Source organism: Aspergillus ochraceoroseus (assembly GCF_002846915.1).
Source record: "Aspergillus ochraceoroseus IBT 24754 chromosome Unknown P175scaffold_1, whole genome shotgun sequence".
NCBI lineage: Eukaryota > Fungi > Ascomycota > Eurotiomycetes > Eurotiales > Aspergillaceae > Aspergillus > Aspergillus ochraceoroseus.
Window position 1 is genome coordinate 2,214,722 of NW_024468476.1, and position 17,175 is coordinate 2,231,896.

General features: G+C 49.6%; 5 protein-coding genes across 5 annotated transcripts; 1 reads left to right on the top strand and 4 right to left on the bottom strand.

The window, feature by feature from the left end:
* Positions 1 to 136: 136 nt before the first annotated feature.
* On the bottom strand, positions 137 to 3,566 carry P175DRAFT_0497535 (TAPT1 family protein). Its single transcript, XM_040896306.1, has one exon. The coding sequence runs from the start codon at positions 3,307 to 3,309 to the stop codon at positions 244 to 246; it is 3,066 nt and encodes a 1,021-aa protein (XP_040755794.1). The 5' UTR covers positions 3,310 to 3,566; the 3' UTR covers positions 137 to 243.
* Positions 3,567 to 3,950: 384 nt separating this feature from the next.
* P175DRAFT_0489524 (uncharacterized protein) lies at positions 3,951 to 6,341 on the bottom strand (the record flags this gene model as incomplete). Its single annotated transcript, XM_040895742.1, has 3 exons — positions 3,951 to 5,722; positions 5,776 to 6,202; positions 6,276 to 6,341. 3 exons carry the CDS (start codon positions 6,339 to 6,341, stop codon positions 3,951 to 3,953), a joined length of 2,265 nt encoding a protein of 754 aa, XP_040755795.1.
* A 1,164-nt stretch (positions 6,342 to 7,505) lies between these two features.
* P175DRAFT_0513388 (flavin-containing monooxygenase) lies at positions 7,506 to 9,530 on the bottom strand (the record flags this gene model as incomplete). The annotated part of the gene is made up of 6 exons (XM_040898743.1): positions 9,438 to 9,530; positions 9,251 to 9,373; positions 9,083 to 9,162; positions 8,711 to 9,005; positions 8,022 to 8,660; positions 7,506 to 7,969 (listed from the first exon to the last, which is right to left on the bottom strand). Exons 1-6 carry the CDS (start codon positions 9,523 to 9,525, stop codon positions 7,506 to 7,508), a joined length of 1,689 nt encoding a protein of 562 aa, XP_040755796.1. The 5' UTR covers positions 9,526 to 9,530.
* Positions 9,531 to 10,241: 711 nt separating this feature from the next.
* P175DRAFT_0449876 (uncharacterized protein) lies at positions 10,242 to 11,468 on the bottom strand (the record flags this gene model as incomplete). Its single annotated transcript, XM_040894449.1, has 1 exon — positions 10,242 to 11,468. A coding segment is annotated over exon 1 (1,110 nt), but the record flags the coding sequence as incomplete, so codon positions are not given.
* Positions 11,469 to 13,766: 2,298 nt separating this feature from the next.
* P175DRAFT_0426540 (putative DUF21 and CBS domain protein (Mam3)) lies at positions 13,767 to 16,131 on the top strand (the record flags this gene model as incomplete). The annotated part of the gene is made up of 4 exons (XM_040893179.1): positions 13,767 to 14,024; positions 14,104 to 14,320; positions 14,390 to 15,059; positions 15,123 to 16,131. 4 exons carry the CDS (start codon positions 13,767 to 13,769, stop codon positions 16,129 to 16,131), a joined length of 2,154 nt encoding a protein of 717 aa, XP_040755798.1.
* Positions 16,132 to 17,175: the final 1,044 nt, after the last annotated feature.

Genomic DNA, 17,175 nt, shown 5'->3' on the forward strand with positions numbered 1-17,175 from the left:
TCGTGTATTCAGTGATGGTTAAGAATGTAAACAAACCCCCTTGCTTGTATCCTGGATTATCTGAGAATCATTTCTGTTATTATTATTATTATTACGATCCGGGAGGACTTTAGATGGCATGTCATCTTGAGAATGCATTCTCGAGTATCTATGCGGGAGACGCACTCCGCTTGTTATATTACATCAATTCTATCTAAATGGGATTATGATACAAGGGTACAACATCCAATATATACATATATCTTACCAGATCCGTTTCGCGGCCATCTCGTACCGTTGCACATGATCTAAACGCAACTCGTCTCCCTTCGGGCCCTTGTCCTTCTCCTTTTCCTTCAAGCGGCGCAATCCCTCCGCATCGTCAGCGTAGATCCATCGTCGGTGGTCTTCGTTGACCTCAACCACCCCCCAGCCGCCCGCACGGCGCCCGCCTTCAACCACATAATCACGCGCCCGAGCCGTTCCACTGCCTTCCGCAACTCCAGGCGTAGTAGTAGTAGTAGTAGTAGTAGTAGAGGAGGATGTCTGTGCTGCAGACACACCTTCACGGTGCTTCATGGTCTTGTAACGAGATCGGGCGCAGGCCAGAAGGACCATGCCCAGGAGAAGCTTAAGAATAAGCAAGACAACAAATCCCGTCAGCACTAGAACAATTGTGAAGATATAGACGGATTGCGCGGGGGACGGCATGGCGTTGGCTAGAACTTGTCGGACCAATGCTTCTGCATGGGCTGCGGTGGCCGGGAGGAGGTTCCCCAGCGTAATTGGCGCCAGGGATGGGATTGGGCCCGCTGCGGGAACATGCTGGCTGTGAATCGTCGCGAGAGATGTCGATTCTGCTGCGATGGACGAAGAAGGCGACAACGAAGGAGACTGAGGAAGAAGGGAAGCCAGCAACATCTGGTATGTCTGAACCGAAACACGGAAGAAGAGGCATGATAATGGGATCACCGGAAGTCCCAGGCGGCGAGTTAGATTCTGGTTACCGAAGGCGTTTGTATAGTAGTCCTTGGCGAGAATATCCAAAAATCTCCCGTAGATGGCGGGTCGTGTGTTGTTGAACTTGTTGATGTAACAATGTTTCAGCCAGTCAACGAACATCTCGGAGCCGAGGACGACAAGAAACGGGCCAAGGACCTGCGCAAGCGTCGGGAGGAACGAATGCACGTGGCTGAAGGATGCAATTATGGATGATGGTAATAATGTAAACGCCTGTGGGAGAATCGATGATGACGACTTCGGGGGCGTTGACAGCGGCGTACTGTTGGTGGTAGATGCTGCCCCGCTAACACTGGTACTGAGCAGACTGCTTCCAAGCTGGAAAGCACCGGTTTCAACAATATTGCGAGACGCGATGATGGTGAGCATGAGCCAAAGCTGAAACCGCTCCACCACGTCCGCACAGGTGAGTTGGAAGAGGTTCTCCTTTTCGAATTTCTTGAAGACCGAAGACTTGATCTCGACAAACTGGTTGGAGAGAAGCAATGTGATCAGAGCATTCGAGTACGAGTTAACGGCCACATTTAGTGTCATGACCTGGTAGAACAGGGCGGTTGAGTGGATAATAGTATAGGCGAGCGCCAGCAAAAAGAGTCCAAATGGCCGAAATACTTTGCTGCGCCCATCAGGCCGGCGTTCTAATGCTTCGCGCGAGAACAAACACTCAAGGACATCCTGGCCAAGAGCGGCAAATAAACGGTCGCTGACTTCCAATACATTATAGATCACATAGAGTTTGATGGCCGCCTGTCCGCGGATCCAGTGGTACATCCGGCTTGCATCAAAATACATTAGGACTGAGCAGGTAGTGATCATCAAAAGCCCTTTGAGAATATCGGCTTTGTCATCAGGTAGGAGGGTCGACGGGATAGACTTTTGTCTCCGATGGGAATGGCGATGGTGCAAATCTGTGCGGTATCTTCGACGCAGATCCACCGCCTTGGAAGACTTGATATCTCGTTCCATCGGCGTTATTGGGGGAGTCTCTGGTGTAGTAGAGGATGATATAGAGGGCGCTCTCTTCCGTCGACGCCAGACCCGTCCGACGCCTTTTCTAACGAAGTCTGCGAGGAATCGTGCCTCCAGGGCAAGATTCACAACCCATGACGAAAGAAGAATATACACGGCTTTGATAAAGCGAAGAGGCAGGATGGTAAAAGAATATAACCAGGCATCTAGACACGCTAGGATGCCAAACCACAGGACCTGCTCTAGGGCTGGGGGAAGCATTAAAAAGTTCACCAGTCGCTCGAGCTTGGCACGAGAGGATTCGTATGGAAAGTCACTCATAGCTGTGCGATGAATATATAGAGGGGAAGGCCTACCCGAAGCAAGCTCCAGCTGCAGGTGAGTGGGAATGGATAGGGGAGGTAGAGGAATATTCTGAGGTAATGGCGATGGCAACGCAGGCTCCGGGAGCAGCAAAGGTGGGTTATAAAGGTATTTTGTTTCAGCTTCGCGGCTAATAGATGGGCGATCCTGCTTAGTCCTAGATGCCCACGTTTGAGTTAGCCGCTCATTGGTGTTGCCTGAGACAGCCTGCTTCTTTGAGGACTGCGGAGTGGAAACAGCACGACTTAAATGAGGACGGCTTCGGGTGGACGGGGCTGGCTTTAAGCTGAACCCATTTAGTCCATCAAGAGCGGGTACGTCTTTATGAGGTCGCAATCTAGGAATCTCTTCAAGAGGGTGTTTCAAATCGACCTTGTTTAGTGTAGCGTCGTCGGACTCGGTTGAGGATAGGGTGGCAGATTGGCCATCTGACACGAGTCTTCGTGCTGAACCTTGGTCCGAGTCTGGCGGTGCGTTACGATAAGGAATAGACTGCGGTGACGAGGTGAGTTCCTGAATCTTGGCTGGAGAAAGCTTCTGGATACGGTCCTTCTCCAGGTTCCTTGTTGGTGATGGCTCCCGAGTGATTCGGTGTAGAGTAGCTGTAGCTTCAGAGCCCTCGAGCACATCCACTAAAGAAGTCCGATGTTTTACACGATGCTCCTGGCCAGATCTAGCTGGACATTCTTGGGAGTGTTCCAAGACCAAACCGAAGGCCTTATCAGACATTAGTGGGAAGTGGCCACCTTTCCAGTCCTCATAAGATCCCGGACGACTGTGATCTTCACTTCTAACCCCAGTTCGAGATGCAACGCCATTTCCATTATATCCATATCTCGCATCAGAGTTGTCGCTCGCGCCCTGCAGCGCAGGTGGGATCGTCCATGGTTGCGAAGTCGTACCACTTTCTGCTCTCCGCAAACCCCCTTTTGTGGGCTCGGCTGGCTCGGTGGTGGGGTTGCTGTTTGATCCGTTCATGCCGGGTATCGCTAACAAATTCTAAGCCAGGAGAGATCGGGGTGAACTGAGGATTTCGAGATCATGATCCCCAGATATGTTGAGGCGGTGATGAGAAGGAACACGTTTCCGGGTGCGATAATGATGCTAATGCAGAGACAAACGCAGCAGATTTCCAACGCGACAGTAGGAAGGCAGAGTTCACAGGAGACATGTAGTTATTATGCAAAGAAAGCAAGTCAGCCTTGCTAAAAAGTCCCCGAATTACGAGACCAAGGGACAAACTTGGGTGTGGAGAAAGGTTCCAGAGGTTGTGGAGTTGCAGATGTTTTGGGACTGCGGGTCAAAGGCGGTCAGCCACTACAGCTCGGGTACAAGTCTTGTGGGATAGCACAAAAGGGTCAATTTAAGGGATATCAGTATCCTAAGAAAGAAATCTATCTATCGATGGCTTAAAAGTCCCGCTTAGCTGACATCGACACCCAGAAACGCCCAGAATTTCAAATACTAAACAGGGGTATCTTGAAAGCGTTCCAGACACTGCCTCACTCATCAACCAGAGAAGATACAGCCAGCTCCTCCAAGTCATGTCGTTAACACATCAATTGCGGCGTCTTCCCAGAATACAGTAGATGTGCACCGGCATCTGCAAGGGAGACGAACTAGTGGTCTTGGCGATGGGGCGTTGGTTGAGGGGTGTATGATGGCGAAGAATATGCCGGACCTGGAGGCTCTCCATCATACTCGCTCGAGGCAACGTAGCCTGGCCCACCACGTGGTGCAGGGGTGTTTCTGGCAGCAGGATTAAACGCTGCATATCCGTCTTGTGGTCGTGGGATTGCGCGTGAGCTCACGGGTGAGAAAGTGCGGCTGGGTTGCTCCTCATTTGAGTAGACTGGTGAGCCTTGATCTGCAAATTGGCCTGCTGGTGTAAAAGAGCGTTGAGGGTATGCAGCAGGAGGTGGCTGACGAGTATTGATTGGGTTGAAAGGAGAGAAAGTGCGGTTGGGTTGCTCCTCATTTGAGTAGACTGGTGAGCCGTGATCTACAGGGTGACCTGCCGGGGTAAAAGAGCGTTGGGGGTATGCAGCAGGAGGTGGCTGACGAGTATTGATTGGGTTGAAAGGAGAGAAAGTGCGGTTAGGTTGCTCCTCATTTGAGTAGACTAGTGAGCCGTGATCTGCAGGTTGACCTGCTGGGGTAAAAGAGCGTTGAGGGTATGCAGCAGGAGGTGGCTGACGAGTATTGATTGGGTTGAAAGGAGAGAAAGTGCGGGTTGGTTCTTCTTCATTTGGATAGTAGGCAGGGGAACCCCGATCCATCGCTTGGCCTCCAGGTGTAAAAGAGCGTTGGGGGTATGCAGTAGGAGGTGGCCGACGAGTGTTGTAGCCGGTAGGAGAAAGGATTCGATTAGGGGCCGTATCAGGAGATATGGCAGTCCCTGGTGTCATACTTCTTGTGTATGGGTCCACAGCCGGGCTGTAAGGACCGAAAGGTGTTCCTGACCGTGGATCGTCGTAACCTTCAGGACTGTACGGGTCGGGTCTTTCCATGGGGTGCCGTGATCCAGCCGCGGAGCCCATGCGGCTGGGAGGTCCGCGAGCTACAGAAGGAGCGGGAGTGCAGGTTGATCGGGACATCGGCGTTTGTGAGCGGCTTGCGGGGAATGCCGCAATATTAGGAAGAGGAGGGACCGGTGGAGCGGGCGATGTTTGCCGATCTAGTGGGCTGTATGCGGAGGCCGCAGTTGTCCCAGACAATGATACCGATTCTGAATAAGCTGAGGATTGGGTTGCCGTTCGGGTAAGCATTAGCTTGTCAGAAACCGCTCCGAGATCCGGAAGTGTAGGTTCGCGCTCTTGAAGGGCGGCGGTTCCTGGATGTGAAGAGCTTGGTGGGAGCGTAGCTAAAGTTGTCTGAGTCGTGGAGCGCGAAATGGTCGATACAATAGGGGTTTTGTCACCGTCCCCGAATGTCGGCAGGGTGGGGTTGCGATCTACCGCGAGATTAGGATTCGTAGGAGTCCGGTCCTTCAAAGCGACTCCCTTTGCCAGGGCTTTATTGACCTTGCGTCGAACAATTCGCGTCAACCGAGAGTTGATCTTGCGGCGACAATACGCCTTTAATGTGCCATCTTCCGATGGAATATGGTGGAATAAAAATATAAGATAGAGAATGATCGCGAGCGCCAGCTTGATAATCGACAACACCCAAATGAAAAGAGTGAAGAGCATACCGGCCAAGACCAGGGCACGAAGGTTGTTCTCTTCTGCAAGAATCCGAACATTGTCGAAGAACTGCAGGATTGCGGCTTTGTTCTTCTCCTCAACCGCGTTTTCGCCTCCAGGAAGAAGGTCCATGCGCATCACTGAATATAGTGTAATTGCATTAACAACCTGTCGTGGTCCATCCGCAAGAAGAGTGTTCATCCAACCTAGTCCATGTTAGCCATGCCGGGCACTAAACGCAGGGAGGAGCAATTCTCACTTTCAAAGGAAAAATAAGCAAACAAGGCTACGTATTCAGCGCCCTTCTTACTCTTGGTAAGTTCAGCAAAGACAAGAAATCTCCTCCAGCCACGTCCATGGCTACCGACGCGAACGCTTTGAACACGAGCAGCAAGAGAATCCAAATAACTCTGTGCGATACTCCCAGACCGGATAGCACGGATCGCACGTAGCCATCTATAGCCCAAAAGAGCAAAGGAAAATAAAATACAGACAGCGAAAATCCATCGCGAAATTTCAAAAGGAATAGCGGGCTCGATCTGTCCTGCCCATCGCGAGAACGCCAGGAGAGTGACGGCGGTAAAAGTATCCACCCCGTATACAGCGATTGAAACGAAGAGGAGGACAACAAGAAAGAAATAGGAGAATGGCGAGAGACAGGACTCCGATTTAAAGTCATCGAGGTTCTAGGAAACAGGTGTATGTTAGCTTAACCGGGGGGGGGGGATCTAGTATACCGCGCAAGGATTCGGATCCTACCACATAATCCCACTGTTCCTCCAGGGCAACTGGACTTCCCTTTTCCCTCTCTCCACAGCAGGCCATCTTATCTTGTACAAGAGCTGTCCTTAAACAAAAGCTCAAGAGAACGAACGTCAACGAGAGGGGGTCCGAGGATTAAATTGACTTCGTCGGTCCAGCCGAACGAAGTCACGATCGCAACACGAGTGATAAAGGTAAAGAGCGAGAAGCCTCGGATGAGACTTGCTTGAATTGATTCCAAAAGGAACGACTAAAAATTAAAGAGCGACAGGCAACAATGAATAAATGAATGCCGAAGAAAAATGGTCGTGACCCTCAATGGCGCATAGTCATGGATTAAGCGCTTTTGATGTTTCAGGGGTCACCTGTGAAACTGGTCAAGAATCAAATGCGCGCCATACCCTAAGGTCCATTGAATTGGTCCTGCAGACTGACGCTGGGCCTGCAACAATGTGCAGGTCGATGAAATTGCGCGTTTCGCCAAGATAAGGAGACTGAAGTTGGCAGGTAGGGCAGAAGGTATTTCACTGAGAATATCAAGGTGGGGAGAGAGACACTCCGACTGCGATATCTGAAACAGGATGGGGACGCGGATCGCAATAAAGGACTCAACGAGGGAATGCAGGGCTGCAGTACGGAAACGATTGACAGAGTGATCTCGATAGTAAAGGAATGGCTGGCGATGGGAAGGGGGAGAATGCACAAAGAGAGGCAATGAAAGGATAATAAAAACCGAATAAACACCACGATGAATGGCACCAGATGAAGGGGTCAATCCCGTTGAGACAAACTGGCTCTTGTTGCTGGAAGAGGAGGAGTTGCTAAACCACTAGCCAGGGACTAGCGAGGAGGGACGGACCCTTATACCCTTTCTATTGGTGGGTGTGTGAAGTCTTCAGGGACCGAGCCGTGATAGAGGTAACAATGAGGGATATTTTATTGAGTGCCAGAAAATAGGGAAGATGAATGGTTGGGATGGCTGTATTCTGTTCTGTACTGTTGGATTGTTTCCTCTTGAGGATACTTTCTGTATAGGATTGTTTTGGTGTTGATGGATTATACCGGATTATTCAGCTGTGTGCATAAGATTGTGGATATCCTTTTTGGGCTTAGTGCATATCAACCCCAGAAATTAACAGTTTTATCCACGTTCTTCCATGCTTAAACGACAGCTACAGATTAAACAATGGAGTGCAATTCTTAGAATAACCTATTTGATCCGGCTTCTTAATGAGCTCGCAGCAAACTCGACCCCCTGAGAAGTAGTCCGCCCATAACAGCTAGTACGCATGCAGACGTCAAGAGCAAGGAGGTATAGCTCCCAGAGGACTCCTCGCGGACTCGCCCTAAATGAGTTACCTTCCGGGACTTTATGGCGTCCTTTGCGGTGCCGTCTACCTCATAATCAGTCCAGCTTACTTGAGACATTTGGCGCTGGTAGTCAACGACAGTGCCGGACCAATTACTGGTGATCTTGCCCTGCTCCGTCTTATACCAACTGCGGCAGCGAGAATCCGCAAAGCTCGTCCTGGTTAGCATCTCCTGGAGTTTATGGTTGTACTCCGCAGATGCGCTAGGCTTTGGCTTGATTACCAAAGTTTTCCCTTGCAGACGCGCGCGCAACACTTCGCCAACCAAGGCACTCAAGTATCGGGACTGCGCCTCAATCATGAGGATGATTGAATTGTGTCCTGAAATCATATTAGAGATGGAGAAAATAATTTTTCAGTCCCTTTCACTCACCAAGGCTTGTATTCGGTCCGTAAACCATACCAAAGTTGGGCAGATCTTCGACAGTGACACCCTTGAATGCGGAGGGACCCTCGCGCCAGATCTCAGAAAGAGGTCTACCCTGAGAGCCGTGAATTCGGATTGGATACAGAAACTCCACGGTCTTGAATCCTGTGGCCAAGATAATAAAATCATATTCTTGCAGAACACCCTCCTCCACCTCAATGCCGGTGTTGGTGATGCGGGAAATCCGGCGAGTTTCCAAGTCCACATTTTCCCGCGCAAGAGCAGGATAGTAATCATCAGCAATGATCACCCTCTTGTATCCCGGGGCGTAGTCTGGAGTGAGCTTCGCCCACAGTTGCGGTTTGTTTGATAGGTGGGCCTGCATGCCTTGGCTGCACCAGTGGCGGATCTGTTCTGCGAAACCGGACGCCGAGTCACTGACTGCGGCATAAAAGCTCTCGCGAAAGTCCATGTTCAGGGCGCGTTTTCGCATCCGTAACGGAGGGATGTATGTCAGCAGTGCCTGTTGGAAGGCAGATATGCGCGTGTCATGACGGGGTATCACCCAGTTTGGCGTGCGCTGGAATACCGTAAGATGCGACGCAACCTGGGCTACCTCGGGGACGACCTGGGCAGACGTCGCGCCTATTCAGAGCGCAGTCAGTATTTGATCCCTCACTAGAATGCAAACCAACCACTGTTTCCAATAATAGCAACCCGCTTCCCGCTGAAATCATAGGTGCAATCCCACCGCGCCGAATGCATGACCTTGCCGCGGAAGTCTTGCAACCCGGGGATATCAGGTGCTTGGGGGATATTTAACTGCCCGACAGCAGAGATCAGGAAGTCCGAGTCGAGCACGTAAGAGCTGGTGAATTGGCTATCCTTGTCTCTAGAGACCTTGACGCTGACGTGCCATTTCATCTCCTGGTCGTCCCATTTCGCTTCTTCGACTGCGGAGTTGAAGCGAATATACCTATACAGTCCGTACTTTTCGGCGATTCAGGTGAGGTAATTCTACATAACCCGGTTCTCGGTTGGTCGCCGTTATGGATCGATCCACCCACCAGTATTTCTTCCTGATTTGCATACTCCCGTGTCCACCTGGTGGATTGCTCAAACGAGTAGCTATACAAAACACTCGCCACTACCGTCCGAGTCGGAAGCAGACGCAATCATCAATAAATATCAAGGGGGGTAAGAGGGAACAACCTCCCAGTAGGAAGGCATCTTACCATCACAAGAACATCCAGGATACTTGTTATCGCGCCATGTTCCGCCCACCCCGCTGCTCTTCTCGAGGATTACAAAGTTGTGGCACTGATTGCGCTTGATCAGGTCAATTGCCATACACATCCCTTGGTGTCAATATATCCGTGTTAGCCACCCCCCTTTCAAACACCGGATAAACACAAAGCGCACCTGATATGCCAGCTCCGACAATGACAACCACAGCATCAGTATAGTCTTGATTACCTATACAGGCATCCACACGCAACTTTGTCGGCATATGGGCTGGGGGAAGGTACCCTTGAAATTCAGAGTACAAGCGGTACAAAGACAGGGGGGGGGGGGTTGCAGGGGATATAAGTGGAATGTATTATTTACAAAAGTACCCTGCAAGACCTGGCAATTCAACACACTGGCTCATCCCCTTCTGATCAGATATTTCCCTTGGTTATACCTAGTATCTATTCTCCAGTGCGACAAATGAAATCCAGAGAAGTATATTAAACCTGGTGTTGTCAGGCGCATAGAGATAACCACCTGTGGTCTAGAAAGCGGGGAGTTCGAGCTATTGATGCAGGAGAAATAACCCGTGTGTATTTATTGGAGATCTAGACTAATAAGGAGGCATATAAGCTGCATTATCTAGTTATTTCTTATTACAATGAGCTGGCTCAAGGGAGTTCAGTACTCCGTATAATAGCTTCTTTTCCAGGTACCATTGTAGCACAGGATCATGCTTTAACTTCTATTCCAAAGATTCTCTTTTTTCATATCTATTTTTTAGACTATAAGAGTCAATTTTAGCATATATCATGGTTGTTAAAATATAAATTTATGGAGCAAGGTATAGGTATTGATGTAGGAACACTCGGAGATGACCGGCCAACCCTACAGATATAAAGAGATATGCTAAACCACTATACATAGAGAAAAAGCAATAATATTTTCTAGATTGTACATTCAGGATACCTTCGGTGACCGTCGTATGCCAGCCCGTGATGAAGTCCGGGCATTTGATAGGGAAATACGAAGCCTTTGGTTCTCTGCTTCTAATTCGCGAGTTCTCCTATCCCAGCGGACCTGATCTTCAGTTCGCGCCCTCCGTTCCGATTCTAGAAATGCGCGCAGCTGCGGCACGTCTTGTGTTACACTTGGCTTGCCAAGTTCGTCCTTGGGTGTCTTTGCCTTGGCGAGCTGACGGTAGAGATCGTTAATCTCATTCTGCTTCTGAGAGACCGTCACTCGGCACTGCTCGAGCGCTGTCGAGATCGACCCAATGTTTCCGGTTTGTCGTTTGGGGATTTCCTGTCCGTTCGCCGCGGGGCCTTCCCACTTGGCTAGTCGGCGCTCGAGAACCTCAATTGTTTGGGCTGCGTCCACTGCTTGCTTATGGCTGCGCTGGGCGTCTCTCATGGCAAGGCCGACTTTGGTTTGTAGGTCGTGGACCTCCCCTGCAAGAGAAGAGGCCCACTTTCGGGCTTCGGCGCTCGCTGCGCGTTCCTCATGGAGGGTTGCATCGCAGGCGGCTTTGATATCCTGCATAGACTGTCTCAGAGAGGCCTCGGTCTGGTGGGTTTGAGCAAGGGACTCTTGAGCTTCCTTCACGATGTTCTCCGCTACAGATCGAGTCGAGATGAGCTCGCTTTCGAGGGCCATGATGCGGGCATCTTTCTGCCGAGTGGCCGATAGAGCATTTTCAAGTCGTTGGCATATCTCGGAGTATGAAGCTTGAAGACCGTCGAAGCGGCTGGTGATTTCTTGTGTTTGCTCAACCAGGGTGTTGTTACGGCAAACAAGGTCTTGAATCCTGCTGTCTTCCTCCCTGCTTCTATTGCGATGTTGGTTCTCTCGTTGTTCCTTTGCTATCACCAGCTGCCGCTGCACTACAATGATCTGCGCATGGCCATCTTCAAGTTCGCTACGTAGAGCCTGCTCCGCCTCGGTTTTCTTACTCAGTTGTTGTTCAAGTTGCTTGACCTTATCCGGGAGGGTCTGCATTTTCGCCAAGATCTCATCCTCTGCTTGTCTTAGTTTGCCTCGCGCAAGGGTTACTTGGCATTCCTTGTGTGCAAGCTGACGCCGAAGTTCTTGCTTCTCTGTAAACATGCGAGCTCGACTTTCTTCAGCTACAGTATATCTGGCGGATAATTTGTGATAAAGCTCCCACGCCTCTCCAGTTTGCTGCCTCGCCGCCTTTAACTCCTGTGTTCTGCTCTCGAGCAGTTTCTCGTAGTTGCCGACGGTGCTTTGTAGAATTTCCTCGTTCCGGTGAACTGTGGTCTCTGGCAGAGTTTGTGTTGAGGTGTCGACCTGGGTTGGCGTTGATGGGGAGAGCCTGTTGAAGGGGCAGAATATCGCGGTCTCCAGAATAGATTGGATGATAAATAAGACCAGAGGACCAACGGACAGACATAAGCTCGCTAGGGTAAGGATATGAAGGTGTTCTATATCCCCGTTAAACAGACGGGAAAACTTTATGTCGTCCTCGATAAATGCTAGTAAATCAAGACCGTTATCTTCACCTATGCAGTAGCAGAGGGCCTTTATCCACTCGCGAAGAGATAAATTACTGGCGGACATGTCGTAACCGAAGGTATCAAAGCAATAACCACTATTCTCCGTGCCTGATGACAGTAAGCTGTCTTGCAGGCCGGAGAGATATGATGATACAGGTAGGGCAATAGTGTAAGCCATTATGCAAAGAGATGCTGTGGCCGTAAGGCGGGAGATTGTGGTCGAAGGACAGTCGAAGGGGAAATACCAGTCTGTAGTTACCACTATTGGTCAGTTGATGAAGGTTTTAACCATAGACCGTAGTAGTGTCTATGTCTTTGCTCGTACCGTAGATAGTGTGACGTTTGGAATGTATCAACGTCGCCGTGGACCTCATACAATAGCCAAACCAGAGGAGCTGCTGCACTGTAGAAACTCCCCATAGATAAAATTCCCTCCAGTGTACTCCTATGATACTAGTACAGATAATGGCCGTAAACAACATGGATCCCCCAACTGTCAAGTCAGCGTACCCTATGATAGCCATGAGACCCGTTGCTGGTTCAGGATCGATAACCTCGCCATAGAGGAAGAGTTGCTCTGCAATGGTAGCCATTATCCTGTTGTTAATATGGGACTGGTAGGTGTTGTTATTGTAATAGAATTGATGGAAGAGGGATTGAGGAGAATTTGTTCTGAGAGAAGCCATGAGATGAGGAGAAGAAGAACAAGAAGGGAGGAAGAGAAAGGGGGATGTTGACTGAGTGAATTGACTGAGTGAATTGACTAAGTTATGTTGACTTTTAGGTGGTGAATGCATTTCCTAATTGGGACAGTATACAAGTGAACAACCAAGTTAATATACTACCTAGGTACCATTCTGAGAGTGTTATTAGTTACTGAATGGATATATATGATTGCAAGTTATTTGAAGTTGAAGTCTTCATGAGCTGGTCTAACTTTTTGCCTAGTACTGTATACATCCATATAAGGTAGATATCCAAGCCATAAAACCACCTACAGTCAATGTATCCTTACTTACCTTACTTAATATTGCTCTTAGTCATTTAATTCAAACACAATAGCAAATTTTTCTACACCAAGTCTGGATGAGTTGCCACCACGGCCATTCCGTATTGTTTTATACCCTCGAGATTACAACAAAAAGCGCTGAGAAGAGATCAATAGGTGAATGAGTTCGAGTTGATTGTAGATCAGTAGTGCTTGCAATACTCTGTAGATAGTTCTCCGTATATCTGAAATTTTGTTCCTTCAATATAAAGTATGAAAAACCTTTACACCACTATTTCCAGTTTCTATAGGCGAGAGAAATATAATACCTAGGTCGGCAATCACCGACACTAAACTTGTGGGCCAACTTCTGCATTAGTAGGTATATCTGATTTTTCAATAACGATTGATAATAAAATCCCAGCCCGAGTGGATTCTAAACAGGTTCTAGATTTTGGATTTTGCTGCAAGAATTACCGGGGGCCTGAGGCAACAGTGGAGGGGCAAATCTATTCTGCATTGGTCGTCCTGCCTCAGGCATACACACCCCGGCTGTAGCCTGAGCTGTAAGGTGCAAACAGGGATGGATGCCTCAATCCTGGAGATGAAGGGAAAACACCACGACGACAATTGGATTGCGTCCTTTAATTTATCCATTCAAGCATCGTTTATTCCTAAGAATCATACTCCTTCGACTTGAACCCATCCACCGTCCTGCAGTTCCGTCCTTTTCCACTCCCCCCCGGTCCTCCACCGACTTGCGCGTCATTCGCCAATCCGCCTCCGGTCTACTTCGTGCTCTCCGATCGAATTCGCTCGTCCACTCGTTTAGCCTCCATCCACCGACTGGTGCGAGAAACCTCCAGAATGGCTCTCTAAACCTGGTCTCGTTTCTTCTTTTCTGTTCGTTCCTTTTTTTTTTACCTCCTGGTCTCTTTCTCTTCTTTTCATTTTCTTTTCCTGTCTGCTTCTTGCTCTCCTTCTTTCGTCTCCTTTCCCTTTCACCTGCTGTAGGTGATGGCGATACCTGCCAACCGTTCTCTGGCCCTACGGCCGGTCGTCCTAGGCTTGGGAAAACTCCTGATGCTGTCTTTATCCCATGTTTCTTTTGTCTCTGCTGCTCCTACACCTCATTTTCTTACCGCTCGAAAACACTCCCACTTCGATCCCTTACCGGCGGATGATCCAAGTTTATGGCTGTATCTTGGAGTGGCTGCCGCCCTCGTCCTGAGTGGCGGCGCATTCGCTGGGTTAACAATTGCATTGATGGGCCAGGTACGTTCTCCCCCTCGTTGGCTGCGATTGCGAAATATCGAACTTCCCCTCACTGACCCATCTTGGCGACACCCTACAGGATGAGGTATACCTCCAGGTCATCCAGACATCAGGCGAGAGCCCCTCCGAACGCAGGAATGCAGCCAGCGTCCTGAGACTTCTGCAGCGTGGGAAACACTGGGTGTTGGTCACCCTGCTGCTCAGCAATGTCATCACAAATGAAACCCTTCCTATCATCCTGGATCGGTCGCTTGGCGGCGGTTGGCCTGCTGTTCTGGGCAGTACTGTTTTGATCGGTAATTCACCATCCCCTATTATCTGAGATGTTGTCTAATTTTTTTTTTTTTTTTTTTGAATGCATATAGTCATCTTCGGCGAAATTGTCCCCCAGTCAATTTGTGTTCGTCACGGTCTGCCAATCGGTGCGTGGATGGCCCCCGGTGTCCTCACCCTCATGTATATCTTGGCTCCTGTCGCATGGCCCGTTGCGAAGTTACTCGATAAGCTCCTTGGAGAGGACCACGGAACCATCTACAAGAAAGCGGGATTGAAGACACTGGTTACCCTTCATAAGACGTTAGGCGAAGCTGGCGAGCAACTCAATTCCGACGAAGTCACTATCATCAGCGCTGTCCTTGATCTAAAAGAAAAATCCGTCGGAAGTATTATGACTCCAATGGAAGACGTCTTCACAATGTCCGTGGATACCATCCTCGATGAGGAAACGATGGACCTCATTCTTTCCCAGGGCTATTCCCGCATCCCTATCCACGCCCCGGACAACTCACGGAACTTCATTGGTATGCTGTTGGTCAAGATGCTCATTACCTACGATCCCGAAGACTGCAAACCTGTCCGAGACTTTGCATTGGCTACCCTCCCCGAGACCCGCCCGGAGACTAGCTGTTTGGATATCGTCAACTTTTTCCAGGAAGGTAAATCGCATATGGTCTTGGTCTCAGAATACCCTGGCGAGGATCGCGGCGCCCTTGGGGTGGTCACTTTGGAAGATGTCATCGAGGAGTTGATCGGCGAGTACGTATACTGAGTTTCGATACTGAATACCAAGATTTGCGAACTAACCGGTTGCTCAATTAGGGAAATCATTGATGAGTCTGACGTCTTTGTCGACGTTCACAAGGCAATCCGACGTATGGCCCCTGCACCCTACTCCCGGGTTCCTAAGGGTCGAATTGTTGAAGATCCACCCTCGCTACCGACACACGCCACCTTGATGGACGTGAACAACGATGCCCTCGCCCCGAGCACTCACAATATGAGTCGCCGTCGAAGCTCTGTAGAAGCGCCTCTTCCGCGCTTTCAACTCCGCCGTTCCCAGGGGGACAAGGACTCGGATTCGGATGCTTTAGTGACTCACCTGGGAACTACCGACGAAATTCGCGAGCACCTCAAGCATCTGGGGCCTTCCAACTTGGCCAGCCGCCCACGTCAGACGCGATACCAAAACGTAAAGATCAAACGCGGCAGCACCTCTCCTTCGCGGTCGGGACTAATGGATGCTGATTCCGCAACCGACTCGCACACCCGACGCACCCTGTCGCTTACTCGGCCTGTTAGTCTTGACCGGGATGTCTTGCCACCGGGTGGAATTAACGCAAGCGATGGCGTCCATGCTTTGCGAGTGAGCAATAGCGCTTACGATTCGGTGGATACTGGCGTGCGAAATGGTCTTATCGTATCAATACCAGAAGCAGTCCGTGAGGAGAAAGACAGCGCGCCCCGTTCAGCTCACAGTCGCCGGACCGGATCTTCAGACTCCCGTTCCCAGGATGCCGACCTTCCAACTCCTTCAGGTTATCTCCATCGAGGCCCTGCACGCAGTGGCAGCATTACAGAACACATTGTGGATGTCAACGGTATCCGCAAAGTAGTGCTTCATACAAATAGCACCAGTTCCTCGGAAGCCGAAGGGCAAGGATCTCGAGCTAAGTTCCCTGTCCGTCAGGGAGGCGACGTCGTCGATCTCAACGACACAGATGGCAACCAGACCGACAAGTCGAAAAAGCGTCGCCGGCGCCGCAAACATAAACACGGGTCTGGGAACCTGAGCAGTCATAACGACGAGGAGGCGCCTCTACTACCATGATAACACCGTTTCGTTCTCTCGTTCCTAAGCTAATCTCTTTCCTCCCCCTCTGCCGGCCAGAGAGTCCTTGTTCCATCGTCATCTTTCATGTGTGAGTATAGTTCATTAGCATAGTGATTGCCTCCATAGACTCTCACGAATTGGCGGGTCTTTGGTTCGCCGTACATTTCATATCAAACCCTCAAATTTCTATCCCATCAATTTTCTTCTTCTTCTTCTTCTTCTTCTTCTTCTTCTTCTGCTTTGCCGCCTCTTTCACTCGAATGGTTCCTGTTGTGTACCTAATTTGTGAGGTAGACTGAGCACTGGCACTTCCGCCTAGTTCAATCGAGAACAAAATTAATCATCATTTTTTGAGTAGTTAACTAGTTATCTAACTCCAGGTACCTAATTACACAGCCTGGTATAGTATAGTATAACTTAGCAGGTATAGCCCTACAGCGTTTTTGAGTCGCGTGACCCTGTGGATTTCTTTACTCTCGCTCTGACGGCGTAAGGCAAGCCCAACCCCACTTAGTTAGTTAGTTAGTTAGTAGTCTACATAGGATCTGATTCTGGCGTCTGGACTCTGGACTGTGGAAAATCCCTCGTTCGTTAGCCGACAGCGGCGATACGTACCTGATCCGCTAATCAGTGCCACAGTGGACCCTATCCTATCCATCACACATAATCAGTGTAATACTCCGTGTATTCTCCGTGCTTGAGACGTACGTACGTCATGTGGACCCGAGTTCTTACATCTTGTATCCGTACGTACGGAGCACTATGGTATCAGGTATCTCGGGGATTTGGAATGAAGTCAGTCTGTGCTTGGGCTTACCTAGGCACTAGTACTAACTAGTACTAACTACTAGTAACTATTGAGGTGGTTGGGTGGTTAGGTATCTTTGTTGTCTCTTTCATTTCCTTGCCACTCTAGTGAGACTTTTGGAAAGGTCGTTAACGAGTTACTCATATAGGCAGTACGGAGTAGTAGGGATCCGGTTTTATCTATGTCGGAAAAAAGTCGCACCACATTCGTGAACTTTTATCGTGATATAAATA